At 43.2% G+C, this 16,072-nt stretch overlaps 1 protein-coding gene across 3 annotated transcripts in view; it reads right to left on the bottom strand.

Moving 5' to 3' along the window:
* The window catches only part of RNF128 (ring finger protein 128), a 176,286-nt gene that overhangs the window by 59,800 nt on the left and 100,414 nt on the right, over positions 1-16,072 (bottom strand). For all 3 annotated transcript variants that reach the window (XM_077485122.1, XM_077485039.1, XM_077485095.1), the window contains exon 2: positions 7,475-7,722. In XM_077485122.1, the coding sequence (XP_077341248.1) occupies positions 7,475-7,722 (248 nt within the window). The remainder of the gene's footprint in view (positions 1-7,474; positions 7,723-16,072) is intronic.

The following is a 16,072-nucleotide window of genomic DNA, read 5'->3' as shown; positions in this document are numbered from 1 at the left end:
GGCTGAATCCCCCACTGCCTGCCTCTATAGACAGAGTTTGGCCCTGCCCCCCACTCCCTTATAGTATTTGATTGACAGCAGCAGGAGCCAATAGCCATCAGTCTGCCCAGTGAGAAGGATAAGAGCAGAAAGAGCCACTGCTCTCATGCACACAGTGCTGGATCACGATCAGGTTCAGGTAAATATAACAGGGTGGTGGGTTTGGTATGGTGGCATGGGATTTTGGACGGACATTCCATTAAGACATAAAAAAAATAAAAAATAAGTGATACTGAACACACACAGTTTAAATTTACATTATCGTCTCTTTCTGCATCTGGAGATGGCACTGTAATTATTTTAATAATACACACACAGACTTTTTGCTTGTTCTCTAAAAAAGGAATTTCCTCTGTTAGTCAAAATTGAGCCCCAAAGCATTTGTGTGACAGCCAGCTAGCAGATTGTCAGACCAAGAGATCATATGTGGCAACCTACATATTTCCTCTCTTGACTGGGGTTTGTGGTGAGACTGATGAAGAATTCTTTAAACATTTGTTGTAGCAGCTCTCTAGATAGGAATTTGCCAAGAAATTAAAATTGAGCACCAGTAAACCCCCTATGTAAATTTGTTATCCGATCGATTTGTTGTATAACCTTGGACATTTATATAACTCTGCTTTATATAGAGCTATGCACACAAGGGATACAAGGGATGCAGAACTCTAATAAATCAAATGGATTTTTGCGTTTGCTCACAATTTCAATACAATTGGCATAAAGGAGTCAAGCACAGCTATGTAAAGATCATTTTCTAATAACTTCTAAAAATGTTAAATGGAGACAATTCACCCCACTGATTTCAGCCTTGACATGTTCTAGGCTTCCTGGAACCAAACATTATTCTAGAGATTAGTCATTAACAGTGTTCTTTCTTGCACAACAGGAAATAAGACCCTTTGCTAATATGGCTTTCTTACTGTAAATTCAAACTTGTGCTGTCTCTTAGGTGTGGATCTAATGGTTATAGGTTGCTGTCCTTATGGTCTCATGGGGGGAAAAAAAAAACACACAAAAAGAAGCAAAAAAACAAAAACAATAGCCTTGTGCTCTAAAAATAATATTTACAGATCCACAATTTAATGACCCATAATCTATTTTTCATGGAATAAATTTCTTACCGTGTTTTACTGCCTCCTTGTAACCTCCTCCATGATTTCCCAAACCTGTCTTTTTTCTCCTCTATCTTTGTTTGTTTGGAACAAACAGTACATGTTGGTTGCAGTCATGCGCACCAATATATGCACACTACAAATCCCATAGTCTAGAGTGCATCTCCCCAGCGAGTCTGTTTTATGGCCATTTACTCAATGATGTGAGTGAGGGATGCCAGAGAAAGTGGAGCGTCAATCTATGTTTATAGTCCATATGGGCTACAATAGTTATATACATAAAACATGGAGCGCTGTAAAACCGTTGGGTTCTGTGATGTGGTGGGACAAACTGAATTTTGGTGTAGCTGCTTAACTGCTTCCCAACCGCCTCATGCAGATAGATATACTGCGGCAGAATGGCATGTACAGGCAGATTAAGGTACCTGTATGTCGCCCTTTAAGAGGCGGCTTACGCGCGCCTGCCAGGAGCTCCATGACCCGATGTCCGCAGGGATACCCGCGATCGTCTCATGATGAGAAAGAACAGGGAGATGCTAATGTAAATAAGCACTGATCACAGCTCCCTGTAATCAGGAGCACTGATCAGTGATGTGTCACACAAAGCCCCTCCCCCCGTTAGAATCACTTCCTAGGACACACTTAACCCCTACAGCACCACCTAGTGGTTAACCCCTTCACTGCCAGTGACATTTTTACAGTAATCAATGCAAATTTAAAGTAAATAATAATGTTTTTTTTTCAAAATTGTCTTTGTTTATAGCAAAAGAAAAAAGAAAGCTATTTGTGGGGAAAAAAAAAAAAAAAAAAGACGTCAATTTTGGTTGGGAGCCAAGTCGCAGGACCGCGCAATTGTCAGTTAAAGGGACACATGCCAAATTGCAAAAAGTGCTCTTGTAAGGGGGTAAATTCTTCCGGGGCTGAAGTGGTTAAACATCGAGGAAACCTGGTATTTAGAGAAACTGATGAGCAGTGCGCAATGGGCCAAATCCAAACAGTGTTGTATGGACAGTAAACCATAAGGCTACTTTCACACAAGGCTGGCATTGTTTTAGCAGAGCTAATCGGCTGATAGTGGGGCGGTTTTAACCCCCGCTAGTGGGGGAAAAAGGGTTAAAACCACTGGCAAAGTGCAGCTTTGCCAGCGGTTTGGCGGCGCTGCTCCATTGATTTCAATGGGCAGGGGGGCTTTAGGAGTGGTGTATACACTGCTCCTACAGCACTACAAAAAAAAGCTGCTTTCGGGACTTACCCTCCTGCAAGTGCACCGCTCCAATGTGAAAGCTCCCGGGCCCCTGGGGGACGTCAACAACCCAGCATGCCTCGGTCAATTAAGTCACAAGAAGGCAGGTCCATCCGGGGACATCACAGGATGGCCCTGCCCCTTAACTATTTAAGAAAGGATTTATTTTTTAACAAAGGAATTGTCAACTCATGTAGTATCTTTATTCACTTTACACTTTTTTGGTGAATGGGTAGCGATACCATTTACTCTATACTCCTTCACATTGGGGGGGGGGGATCTGGCCCCCCTTTAAATAAAAGGATCTTCCAGATTCTGATAAGCCGCAGCCCCCCGCAACCACTGCCCAGGTTTGTGGGGAAGGGGCCCCTCTTTTTTTTCTCATTAAACAAAGCAGTGTAGCACTAACCCCCGAAGGAGCTTCTTTTTTGATTGGGCTTACCGTTACCTTGTTCACCTCGATTTGCGTCTACGGGTTTCCCGTGGTAGATGGCCCAGAAACTTTAGACTGACGACAGATCCACTTAAAGGGATTTTTATTTGCAAAAACGTAGTTAACGAACAGTCTTTCAATATAGGATCAGAGGGTTAGGAGGAAAAAGTCCAGGTACTCTTAGTGTCAAAGTCAATAAGAACTTTCTTAAGCCTCACACACGATAGGACTTTGTTCAAAAATCCAAGGGAAAGTTTGTACAAAGGACATCGGCCTTGAACTTGTATTGCATACACACAGCAGGACTTTTTCAGCCAACTTTCACCAAATCATGTGGTTTTTTGCTCTTTACCGCCACCTTTGGTCAACTTCTGTATTGTTGTTTGATATTTTGCATTGGTTCTGAGCATGCCTGTTTGTACTTTGTACAAAAGTCCTATGGTTTTCTGTACACACGATCAGACTTTGCTCCATTGGACTTTTGTTGCCAGAAAGTTTGTCCGTTCGCACAGCCAACAAAAGTCCAATGAAAACCAAAAGTTTGCCGGATGGAGCGTACACACGGTGGGATGTTGCTCCAAAACAGATAATTTGCATGTTTGTTGTCAAAAAGTCTGATCGTGTGTATGGGCCTTTACTTTGACTAAATCCAGAGAATAGCCATTCACAGCTGGATGTTCACTCAAGTTGGATAGTCCCTCTCTCACAAGGCCTAGCAGCCAACAGGGTGCTTAAATCAGGAATAAGTGTCTGCCACAGACTTTGTTGTAGAACATGAACAAGGAAACTTGAATACTTGTAGAACACTTGTGTGGTACCAGTATAGTTCAGCCGGTTTGGCGATACCCCACGAGATTGGATTCACTTAGGTCCTTCAGCCCCACCAGGCTCTTGCTAAGAAGCCAACCCGTGCATGGCCTTCTTCTGAAGAGTCCTCCCCTGGATAACTACGAAGTTGCTGGGCCTCTCCACAACCGGAGACGGCACCGGACCACCTCTGAATCCTTTTCTTAGTTTCCTTGCCTCGGACTAGCCAGCCCCGAGACAAAGTCGGATGGATCCGCATCCCAGGCCATGGCCTTCCTGGGGGCTGGTCAGGAGGACCAGGACCATGGAGTCAGAGCATACTTCTGGACCAGAACCCCAAACCACGTGATATCTGCATCTTTACCCTCTCCCAGAAAGAGCAGCAAGAGTGACACTCCAAGAGAAAGTAACCTTAAAATCACCCAACCAGACTGTGTTCCTATGCCTGCCAGAAGAGACAGTGCCCCCTATGGCCAGACTGAACAACCTATAGTCCAGTCAGACTGATGCTGAGGTCAAAATTTTGAATAATTATACCCAAACCAAACTGCAGTTCAGGTGCAACATTAAATTTTAAAAACACGCGTGCTCTTCAGGAGCCGGCGCTACAGCATTATAACAAAATATCGGTATAGAGAGTGTTCCATTCCTCAAACAGTATCCCCTGTAATCTGCATATTTTTAATATAATTTAAAGCCGACCACAACTTTATTTATATATGATGCAGTATATGATGTATGCATTGCTCCCAGAACATGAAGAAAAATGTTCCTAGAGCAGCCTTTTTTCAACCAGGGTGCCTTGGCAAAATGCCAAAAAAAATTGCCACAAAAACTGTATACAAGCCAGTCTTTTAGTTACACAAAGCCACAGGTTTCCATTGTACACCATTACAACCTGGCATGGACTGGGACAAAAAAATAGGCCCGGGCATACAAGATTGAGCAGCCAATTTTTCCAGGAATCCGGGGGGGGTTGGTTTTCGGTAGGCATTCGCGGGGGTGGCTGATGTCGGTGTCCTCCACACTGTAATATACAAGGGAAAACTGTGATATCATGGGGACAGCACTATAAAGTGGCACTGTAAATATTACAGTGTCCCTTTACAGGTAGTGCCCCCTTTTACTCTCTGCTCACGGTGCAGTTCTCCAGCTCCTCCTGCCCCCTTACATCAGAGTCTGCACAGACCCCACATTATATCAGAGCCCCCTTACATCAGAGTCTGCACAGACCCCCCCCCCCCACATCAGAGTCCGCACAGACCCCACCTTATATCAGAGCCCCCTTACATCAGAGTCCGCACAGAGCCCCCTTACATCAGAGTCTACACAAACCCCCCTGACAGAGTGCGAGCTGAAATGGGAGCGTCGTTGATGTAGTATGACACTCCGCAATCAAGCAATACTACAAAACAGCCAATACGTTTCTAGAGAATGCCTCTCAAATTTTTCCCCACAATAAGCCAACTTTCAGCATGACCCTACGACTTCCCAGCAGCTACTGAAAGCCTCTCTCCTATTTGTGAGTCCTCCTGTCTTTATTGGCTGGTTTAGGGGGGGTACCTGCCCTCCCAAATTAACCCCTTATTAGTCATGTTCCAGGCTGACTCTCTACAACTGCTGTAAGCATCCAATTCTTTTTGTGACAGTGCCCCACAGAGATCATTAATACCATTAACATCAGGATGCGATATTAAGCAGACCCCAATCTAATGTGTTGGGAGACATGTCTCATTCTCTAACCACTGAACAATTTCTGTGAGCACTAGAGATGAGCAAACCTGTCAGGATTCACAACATTATAAATACACACATTCTTTAAATAACATGCCTTGGGGTGTATTAAAATACTACAGAATTCACAGTGGGGAGGCAGGATAGAGGGTGATCTTGCTCACCCCATGAATGAAGGCTCAGGCACAGGCTGTCTGCTTCCTTCACATCTCCCCCAGTGTGTGGGCGTGGCAGACACAGAACTAGAGAGGCAGGAAGAGGAGGAGCTGAGTGGAGAGCGGAGGCTGAGCGGTGTGTGAGAGATGCACAGCTCAGCCCATGCGCCAGAGAATACACAGGCACGGCCGCCGCATGGCGGCAGGTGAGCGGCGGTCACAGGCCTGTGTCAACGCTGTCCAGGCCGCGGTCACCGGTTACCTCCCGCTGTGCTGAACATCAACAGGCCATGGAGCGGACGGCCCCAGCCCACGCGGTCTCGGCCCACTGGGCAAATGCCCAGCCTGCCCTATGGCCAGTCCGGGCCTGATTACAACCTTCCAGTCCCAGTGTCCTAACAACCAATGACATCATAGGTTGATAAGGACTTCGGGTGCCTGCACAGCAACCTTGTTTGCCCCTTACCCGCCCCTTTTCCATCAGTACTGGGGTCATACTAGCTTAGTTAGGGAGAAGATGAACACTGGAATACTAGTCAGTAGCAGTGTGCTTTTGGAAGAGTAAATCATCTCCAGTTGCTGTTAGTTTTTTTTTTTTTTTACATTTTAGAATGAGATGCCTCAAGATTGTGCATAATTTTAAAGGGTGTCTTGACTATAAAAAGGTTGAGAAACACTGCCCTGACATACATTAAGTGGTGGCATCACAGTTTTCAAACACCATTATACAGTGTCTAAAGTAATCCCAGGTTTTATGAATGGGTACGTCACCTAAGGACATTAACGCACTTTAGAAAATAAGGCCAATTAGGCAATTAAACTTGAAACTTTACTACCGGTCATAACCACAAAATGAGGTTTCAAACCTAAGCCAAGAGCAGGCAATATATGGTTATTATGTGATTTCAAATGAATAAAATAGTAGCACTAATAGTCACACAAGTAAATGAATAAACCTAAACAATCATCCCGTGAAAAAAGCCATCAATAATATTGTCCATAACATTCGAAACAGATCCAAAATCAAGTCCGTGAATAATTAAATAAATCCAAGTGCACCACACCATGTGTGTCTAGTGCCACTCTGCACTCTCATGCTTGGCAGTTTCACTTAATACCCCAAGGGTATCAAACAAATCCAAAAGGTGTTCATTAGACAATTGCAATCCACATGTAAAGATAAAAAGTGCTTCCAATAGTGAAGTATAGTAAAACTATTAAAAAACAGCACACAAAATCTTAAAATTATTGCACTTACATCCTTTACAACAAAAAGGCACTTCAACAAACTTTTCAAAAGCGTGGAGCTTGCAGTGGTAACGCGATGTAGTGCAGTCTTGGCAGACCCGGAACAAACAAATAAGTCTCACCCTCGACTTAGGGCATTTTTTTTTTGTCCAATTTATATATTTTTCAGATTGTGTAGTTAAACATAGGTCAAGTTGCGTTTGAACATTGCATAATTTATTAAAGAATGATGCAGAGTGTTTTTTTTATGTTGGTTAAGCAGAGTATTATATTCTTTTTCTAGATTTTTAATTATGTCATTGTGTTTTTTTTTTAGATGAGCTTGCAATTTGTATGATTTTACCACGTATGACCGCTTTATGTGCACTCCATAAAGTATTGTTAGAAATGTTAGGGGAGGTACAGAGATCAAAATATTCTTTTAGGGATATCTCAAATTTCAGAGACTAATCAGGTTTATTTAGAAGAGAAGGCAAGGTGATTCAAGACAACACATCTATAATTGTTCATAATGGAGGTCTCTCCTTCACTGGCTAAACGCTTAAAAAAAAACTTGATCACAAGCAGAGGAGCAGCAGTGACATTTTACCGGTTTGGACAGCAAGGGAACACAAGGAGAAGAAGGAGAGTTTTAACTTGGTATGAAGCCATGAAATTAGCCCAATGGTCATCATTAACACTTAAAAAAAAAAAAAGTTCTTACCGTCTTTTGGTTCTGAGCTCGTGTGTGTCTCCACCGGCGAGCCGAGTAGAAGATGAAATAACCCACTGTAGCTGCTGTGACAACGAAGAAGGAAATTGACACAAAGAAGATGGAATAGTGGTTTACCCAAGAACCATGTTTCTTTCCCACTTCAATCACCATGGTGACTTGAATGCCATTACGAACCAAGCTTACAATTTCATTCCCTTTCAAGTTTCCTATCATGATGGCAACTGTGTCTTTTGTGCCTATGAAACAACAGAAGAGAAAATGGGGCGTTAGCAAATTTTCATTCAGTGAATTAAGAAACCTACATATGAAAACATTATAGAATCTATATCTACAGTATATCATGTTTATTTGGTTCTTTATTTTCTTTCACCATATTTACCAGGAGCAGATTTATACCCCTAAAAAAAAAAAAAAAAAAAAAAAAAAAAAAAAAAAAGAAGGACAAGTTCACCTTGTACTTTTTCAGAAAAGAAAAAGGCTTTTTTTCTTTTTCTTTTTAATTCATCCTACACAGCCGTTACCTCAGTGTCAAGCTTGTAAAAAATAAAATTAAAAAGAAATAAAAAACACCCCACCGCTCTTCTCCATTACTTTCTGGACAGACCTTAGGACGTGAAAACTGTTAAGGCCCCTTTCACACTGCCGCAACTTGAAAGTCACATGATTTTTCCATGATTTCAGGGCTTGCCTGTGTAAACTCACATCAAAGTCGGACCACAGTAGTACCGGGACTACTTTGAAGTTACACAGATGTGAATGGTTATCATTGGGAATCATGGGGTATGACTCGTCATGCGATTGATGTCCAAAGTCGCAGGAAAAGTCACACAAGTGTGAAAAAAGGGGCCTTAGACACAGGAAGGGACTTCACCAGCTGACCCGATTAGTACACACCTTGCAGCTGCCTTCCCCTTTGGCTCCCACCCACCTCCTCAGGTGCACAGTTTTGCAATGCAATCAGTGATCACCGTTCTCACTAAATACATTTTTTTTCCCTACTTTAACTTTCATCTTGCATAGATTTGGCAGAGTGTGCAGGAGCTGCACACAATCAGATGTCAGCCTATGTGGATAGGGCTGCAGGGGCAGATCCAGGAGGTGGCAATAGGGCAATTGCTCCCCCCCAAGAAAATAATGAGCCTTTGACTGAGCAGGCCGGTGAGTAAGCAATCATGCCGGCGGGCAGGCTTGTGACTGAGCGAGCAGGCAGGTGTTGTCAGGAAGCCGATCCCTTTCTGAATGTGTGACTGAAAGGACATTGCGTCGTGGCCATCTTGGTACTTCCACATGCGTCCACATTAAGCCTAGTGTTATAGGTCGACAAGTAGAGATCTTTATACACCCACCAGAGTCTTGCTTTTCACAGTTATTTTTAACAGTAAAAACTCAACTTATATTTCACTAAATAAGCTGAGCTTACTGTTAAAAATAACTGAACAGCAAGACTCTGGTAGGTGTATAAAGAGGTCTGCTTGCCGACTTCTAACTCTAGGCTTACTGCTGACAAGTGTGGGTGTACCAAGATGGCCGCAATGCAACATCACTTTGGTTGCATATTCTGGTGAGTAGCGGCTTTCGGACATCTCTCACCCTGCATCACCACAGCTCAGCTTCTGATAGAACACCGCCATCACTGTGCAGGTGTGGGCAGAGAGATTACATTATCTCTCACTGCCCACCCTCACTCTTGGACACAGCCACTGGCAAGTGACAATCTGCATCTTGTGGCAGGGGATGTGGCAAGTGACAAGCTGCATATGGTAGCAGGCGACGGTAGCAAGTGACACGCTCGGGGCTCCCACCTATTCTGCATTATGGCGAGTTGAACTATTACAATTTTATATTACAATGCAATAGAAATAATGCGCTTCAATCATCCTGACACCATAACCATGGCGCTGTGATGATTGAAGCGCCAACACCAGCCGCTGCTGACAAATTGCCCACAAAATTTTCTGGGAAGAAAGGAAGAAAGGGCTCCGAATCCAGAAGAAGGGAAGAAAGGGCTCCGAATCCAGAAGAAGGAAAGAAAGGGCTCCGAATCCAGAAGAAGGAAAGAAAGGGCTCCGAATCCAGAAGAAGGAAAGAAAGGGCTCTGAATCCAGAAGAAGGAAAGAAAGGGCTCTGAATCCAGAAGAAGGAAAGAAAGGGCTCTGAATCCAGAAGAAGGAAAGAAAGGGCTCTGAATCCAGAAGAAGGAAAGAAAGAAAAAAAAAGAAAAGAAAAAAGGCTAGAAATGCAAGAACCCGCATCATGCCAAAATGTCCTGCGAGCTACTTTGCCACATGTAGGGCAGTCCATTGGAATCAACAGGCTACCCTATGAATATCACAGGAAAAACTAGCCAAAAACGTGAGCTCCCAGTAAGCTAGGTGTGAATGAGGCCTGAAACTGAAATTGGTTTATTTACACAAGAACAATGAGGCTTCAGTCACATCTGTGCATTTCCAAACACATGCTAAACTACACAGAAAATGCATACTTTGCGTTTCAGAAATGCTCTACAAAACACACAAAAAGCATGGTAGAAAAAAAATTAAAAACGCATGCAGGAATGCAAGTTCCCGCTACATGGTGATGTGAATGGGGCTCGACAGCTGAGTGCGCCCCCCCCCCCCCCCCCCATCTACTCTCTCCTACGCACTTGTATAAAGTTGGCAATACACTAGGCAATCTGATTATACAATTTCCGTTAGATTTACCAGGACTATGGAATAGGACCCACTTTAGCAATCTGGTCTATTGGTATCAGACATAGTCTTGTGCTACATAGCCAATGCAGATCTATAGGTGATTGTACAATGAAGTGAACATACCCCATCACCCTTTTCTGTGATGCGGCAAGGCAATGCATTCTGGGATTCAAAGCTTCCTGGATGCCACATGACCTACAAGAGATATACATATCTCAATATGAAATATGACATTTCAAAGCTTCTGTGAATGAGCACATTGGGGTGGCTGGGCCAGAAATATAAATTGCTTCTATTTATTATGAAATTTGAAATGGATATGAAAGTGAAAATCTGCCTGAAAAGGTTAAAATTAGCCTTTAAAGCAAAAGTCTAACCAAAAATTATTTTTCCTTTTGGGTACAGTTTGATACAATAGTCCTAAATCACCCTAAACATCTGAAGGTATGCTGTGGCAGATGACACCAAGTTCTCAGTAGCAGGTCCTTTCAGTCCTGCGAGTTGCCAGGTGGGGTCTTCATGGATCAGAATTGAGATTTGGGAAATTTAAAGGCCAAGTCAACACCTAGAACTTGTTATGTTCCTCAAACCAAACCATTCTTGAAAGATTTTTGCAGTGTAGCAGGATGCATTATCCTGTTGAAAGAGGCCATTGTCATCATGGAACACAGTTTCCATAAAGGAGTATACTTGGTCATCAATATTTTAGGTAGGTGGTGCATGTCAAAGTAACATCCATATGAATGGCAGGACCCAAGGTTTCCCAGCATAACAGTGCCTAAAGCATCACACTGCCTCTGCCTTAACACAAACACACACAATCAATATAAAAGAAAACATGGCTCATCAGACCAGGCCACCTTCTATTCCATTTTTTCCATTGCTTTGTGGTCAAGTTCTGATGCTCACATGCCCGTTGTAGAAACTTTTGGCCATGGACATGGGTTAGCATGGGCACCCTGACCAGACTGCGGCTGTGCAGTCCCAAACACAACTGCGATGCCCATTCTTTTTCTGCTTTCAACACAACAGCTTCAGGGACAACATGTTTACCTTCTGCCCAATACAATAGCATTGCCACCAGTGGAATGTGAAGAGATAAGTATGGTTATTCATTAAACCTGTCAGTGGTCATAAAAGTTATGGCTGATTAATGTATATCATACATTACCCAGGTCAGTAGGGGTTCATAGTCAAGGTCTTATATAGTTATCAAGCACATATATGGAAATGTTCCTCCGAGTATATCCTTGCAATCTGTCTTCCTGTTTCTCCCCCCTCCCCCCCAAAATGTAATTTTGCAACCCATCTTAATCCCTGTGACCTGGTAAGTGCCAGACTGTGCCCGTCTCAAAAATGTCATCATTGCTTGCAAGCATCATACCTGCTGTGGAATAATGATTTGTTTGAAAAAAAAAAAGGTTTTCCACCTTTTATTTTTATCTCATTATTGGTATAATTCACTTTCCACAGGTGAATTTAAGAGATTGTGGATGATCTGAAGACAAATCCTTTTTAGCTTCCAATCTTGGGCTTGTGAGTACAGAACAATTGACCGTTTAGCTATAGGAACTAAACTATGGACAAGCGAACCACTGTTGTCAGCTTGAGAGGGCTACAATTGCCAGCACCGGGCAGGCTCTTTGTTGCTCCTGGAGGAGGATGCGGTGCATGTTTGGCCCTTTTTGCGGATTCATTTGTGGTTTACTTGTGCCTTAGGAATTAACCACTTATATAATATACACCTCCATTTTTGTTTTTCCTTTGTGGGACTGATTCACTGGAAGATCATCTCTGAGCCTTTAACTATATACAACAGTGAGATTTTCCACTCCTGGTTATTTTTCCTCTTATTGCGGGCAACTTCCTGTAATTTTAGGAAAAAATCCAACTGCAGATTGGCTCTCATGAATTCCAGCATCCTTGACTTTCTTTTGAAATAAGGAAACTCATTGGTCAGATTTAATATATCCAGATGACTAAGGTCATTTCTTACATTTGGACAAATTAGATATGTCTATATTAGATATTTTAAATACCGTTGGGTACAGTAACACTAATATCCTTTAAAAGAATCCCTTTATATAGTTTTAAAGAGGCCTTCTCTCCCTATGGTTGCAACGTTTGGTCTTAACTCAGATTTTGGAAGATTTGTTTGATCATCTCAAGAATTGATAGGTTTTCCTCTTGGCCCGATAATTCCTATATTTTGAAATGTTAATTACTGTAATTATATTGCAACAATTCTCTTATCAATGATGTTCATATTACATATTCTCTTTGCAGTATTAAACTTCATGCAGCACTATAAAGCTCCCAAAGAAGCTCCTTTAGAGCGAAACATGTTGAGTATAAGTGGCTGCAATGGTGTATGTAATTTATATGATTATGGAATATATTTTTTAAAAGAGATATTGTTAATCCAATAAAAAGTAACACTAAAAAAAAAAAATATATATATAATTTTTTTTCTTCTTCCTGTAACCTCGACCTTTTCCCAACTGTTAATGCATGAACATAAGGACCTCAAATGTTTGTCTTTTATCCTGTATCCTATGTATGCTTATCTCTAGTCATTAATGGATTAACACAATATGCAGGTTATTAAATGTTATATGACATTTGTCAGAATGTTTATTGAGATGTACAATATAGGCAATTCATAAAGTCAAAGAATTTCAAGTCATGTAAAATACACAAGGTATAAAATCATTAAATTCCACTTTAGATAATGCAAGATAGAGGTTTATAGTTTGTATTGCATCCCATCAGTCTGCCCGTTCCAAATGGTTAAAGAAAAATAAATAAAATGCAGTGGTATATCATGAGAAACTAAAGTAGGGATAGGAGTAAAAAAAATAACCCCCCCCCCCCAAAAAAACCCATATAGTTTTATAATACAGGGTATTGTAATGCCGCGTACACACGAGCGGACTTTTCAACATCCAAAGTCCGACGGAATGATTCCCGTCAGACTATTCGATCGTGTGTGGGCTGCAACGGACTTTTGATTCGCAAAAGTCTGACGGACTTTAGAAAATGGAACATGCTTCAAATTTTTCCGACGGAACTCCGCCGGACCCGGTCCCTCCGAAAAATTCGCTCGTGTGTATGCTATTCCGACGGACTAAAGCAGACGCTAGGGCAGCTATTGGCTACTGGCTATGAACTTCCTTATTCGAGTCCAGTCGTACGTCATCACGTTCGAATCCGTCGGAGTTTGGTGTGATTGTGTGTGGCCAAGTCCGCTCAGTCGAAAAGTCCGGCAGAACTCCGGCAGAACTCCTTCGGAAGTCTGTCGGACATAAGTCCTCTCGTGTGTACGGGGCTTTAGAAGACCTCTGAAAATGAGTGAGGCCTCATGTGTGTCACATCAAGTCTACTGGGAACATTAGGATCTAGGGGTACCACACAAACCAAAATCACACACATTCTCAACCTAGCCAAGTTAGACTAAATCTTATAGAACACAAATATGAACAAGCTCATCATTTGATACATTAGCAAAAGTCTCAGTTTCTCTCATAATCCACACACTCACAGTACAGAAACATTCACACACACACACACACACATTTAATCAACCAAATTGTGGTGGCCATTGTACTTATCTAAAGGTAAAGCTTTAGACTGCTACAAAAGAGGGACTGTCCAGCCTTGAAAAATATACCTAGATTATGTGAAGAAAAAAAAAAAAAAAAATTGAATGCCCATGTAGCGCTACCCCCGTAGAAACCACTGGATAGGATGGGTCCTCTGTTCTTTGCCTCATCCTTCAAGAGCCTCAGCCCCCCTGACACACCAGGTTGAGTGTACACACGTACATCACAGGAAGTCACTGAAATAGTAGTGCTATATCAAAGAAAACAGACACCAAACCAGGTAGCAAAGGCAAACTTAATCTATTGTCACTCAACAGTGATTAGGCAAGTATAAAATGGATTACCGTATATACTCGAGTATAAGCCGAGATTTTCAGCCTCTTTTTTGAGGCTGAAAGTGCCCCCCTCGGCTTATACTCGAGTCATCGCTGTCTGCCCGCTCGATCAGCGTGTCGAGCAGACAGACAGCGGCCATTCTATTCAAAAGCCGCGCCTCCGGCTCCGCCTTCGCCTGTGATAGGCGGAACACTGAATTTCCCAGCAGCCTGTGTTCCGCCTATCACGGACATCGTATCATCCTCGTACTACGGACGAGGATGATACGACGTCTGTGATAGGCGGAACACAGGCTGCTGGGAAATTCAGTGTTCCGCCTATCACAGGCGAAGGCGGCGGCGCAGCTTTTGAACTTTACAATGGCCGCCGACGAAGAGGGCACGGGACGGGACGGGACGGGACGGGACGGGGGCAAGGCAAGGCACGACACGGGACGGATGCAAGGAGGCAAGGCACGGGACGGAGGCAAGGAGGCAAGGCACGGGACGGAGGCTCGGGACAAAGGTAGGCTGGACACACACACACACACACACACACACACACACACACACACACGGATGGAGACACACACAGGGATGGATGGATGGATGGATGGAGACACACACACACAGGGATGGATGGATGGATGGATGGATGGAGACACACACACACAGGGATGGATGGATGGATGGATGGAGACACACACACACAGGGATGGATGGATGGATGGACACACACACACACAGGGATGGATGGACGGACACACAGGGATGGACGGACACACAGGGATGGACGGACACACAGGGATGGACGGACACACAGGGATGGACGGACACACACACAGGGATGGACAGGCATGTCTCACCCTCGGCTTATACACGAGTCAATAAGTTTGCCAGTTTTTTTGGGGGTAAATTGGGGGCCTCGGCTTATATTCGGGTCGGCCTATACTCGAGTATATACGGTAACAATGGTCATAACAGAATGTAGCATAACAGTGATTACCACTAAAGCATAAGACGACATTTGGCCTTCGGAGCAGCATAAACAGTAGCAAGGCCAAGTGGAGCAGTAGCGCAGTTTAATCTACTGAGCACTGGAACTATACTGCCAGAGCACATTTAATGGCAGAGAAGAAGAAGAAGCAGCAGAAGCAGAAGAAGAAGACACCACCACAGAAGGAGGAGGATGGTAGGGAAGGGGACAGGGGAACAAAGGGGCTTGCAGAATGAATATAATTACCACAAGAGGGGCAGTCCTTTGAGATGTTCTTCTGCCGGCTATCGTTGAGGCCCTTTAAGTGCGCCAATGTTCTTAATGACAGTCCCAGTTAATCTGCATGCAGTTAGGTATGGTGTCTTGGCACAGGTGCAAGGCAGCTGTGGTAAAGCTGTGGTAAAGGTTCAATATAATGCAATAGAATTGCAATATAGGTTTGGAATGAGTGCAGTATGGGTGTGGTATTATTAAGCACACTTTGTTTCCTGCCCTTGTTGGCTCAGTCCCTGCTAGCAGTATCAGCAAATCGGTGAATAGCCTTCTCACCAGTCACCGGGATGCTGCAGTGACCTCTCACTGCAGAGGGGGGGGGGGGGGGGTTGGGCCTCAGTCCCTCCTTTTCCATGCTATAGCCCAGCAGCTGGGTTCCATCTATAGCCTTTAAAAATGACTCAGCACTTAAAAAAAAAAAATAAAAAAAAAACTGATTTAGTTATGCAATTTAAAAACAATTACTTTTAGGTCATAGCTTACTAAATCATGCCAATGCATTGTTCTTGAAAAGGTAGTGGGGTTGATAGGGTTAGGGTTTACTAAACCTGGAGACTGCAAAAACTGGTGCAGCTCTGCATAGAAACCAATCAGCTTCCAGTTTTTTGTCAGAGGTTAATTGAACGAGCTGAATTTAAAAGCAGATTGGCTATTGTGCATATCTTCACCACTCTCCAGTTTTAGTAAATCAACCTCTGTGCTCTAAG

This window comes from Lithobates pipiens, unplaced genomic scaffold, assembly GCF_037356315.1.
Source record: "Lithobates pipiens isolate NorthernLeopardFrog02 unplaced genomic scaffold, aLitPip1_a1.2 Scaffold_1, whole genome shotgun sequence".
In the NCBI taxonomy this organism is placed as follows: domain Eukaryota; kingdom Metazoa; phylum Chordata; class Amphibia; order Anura; family Ranidae; genus Lithobates; species Lithobates pipiens.
The sequence above is the reverse complement of the archived record's forward strand: the minus strand, read 5'-3'. Positions and strand labels throughout refer to the sequence as shown.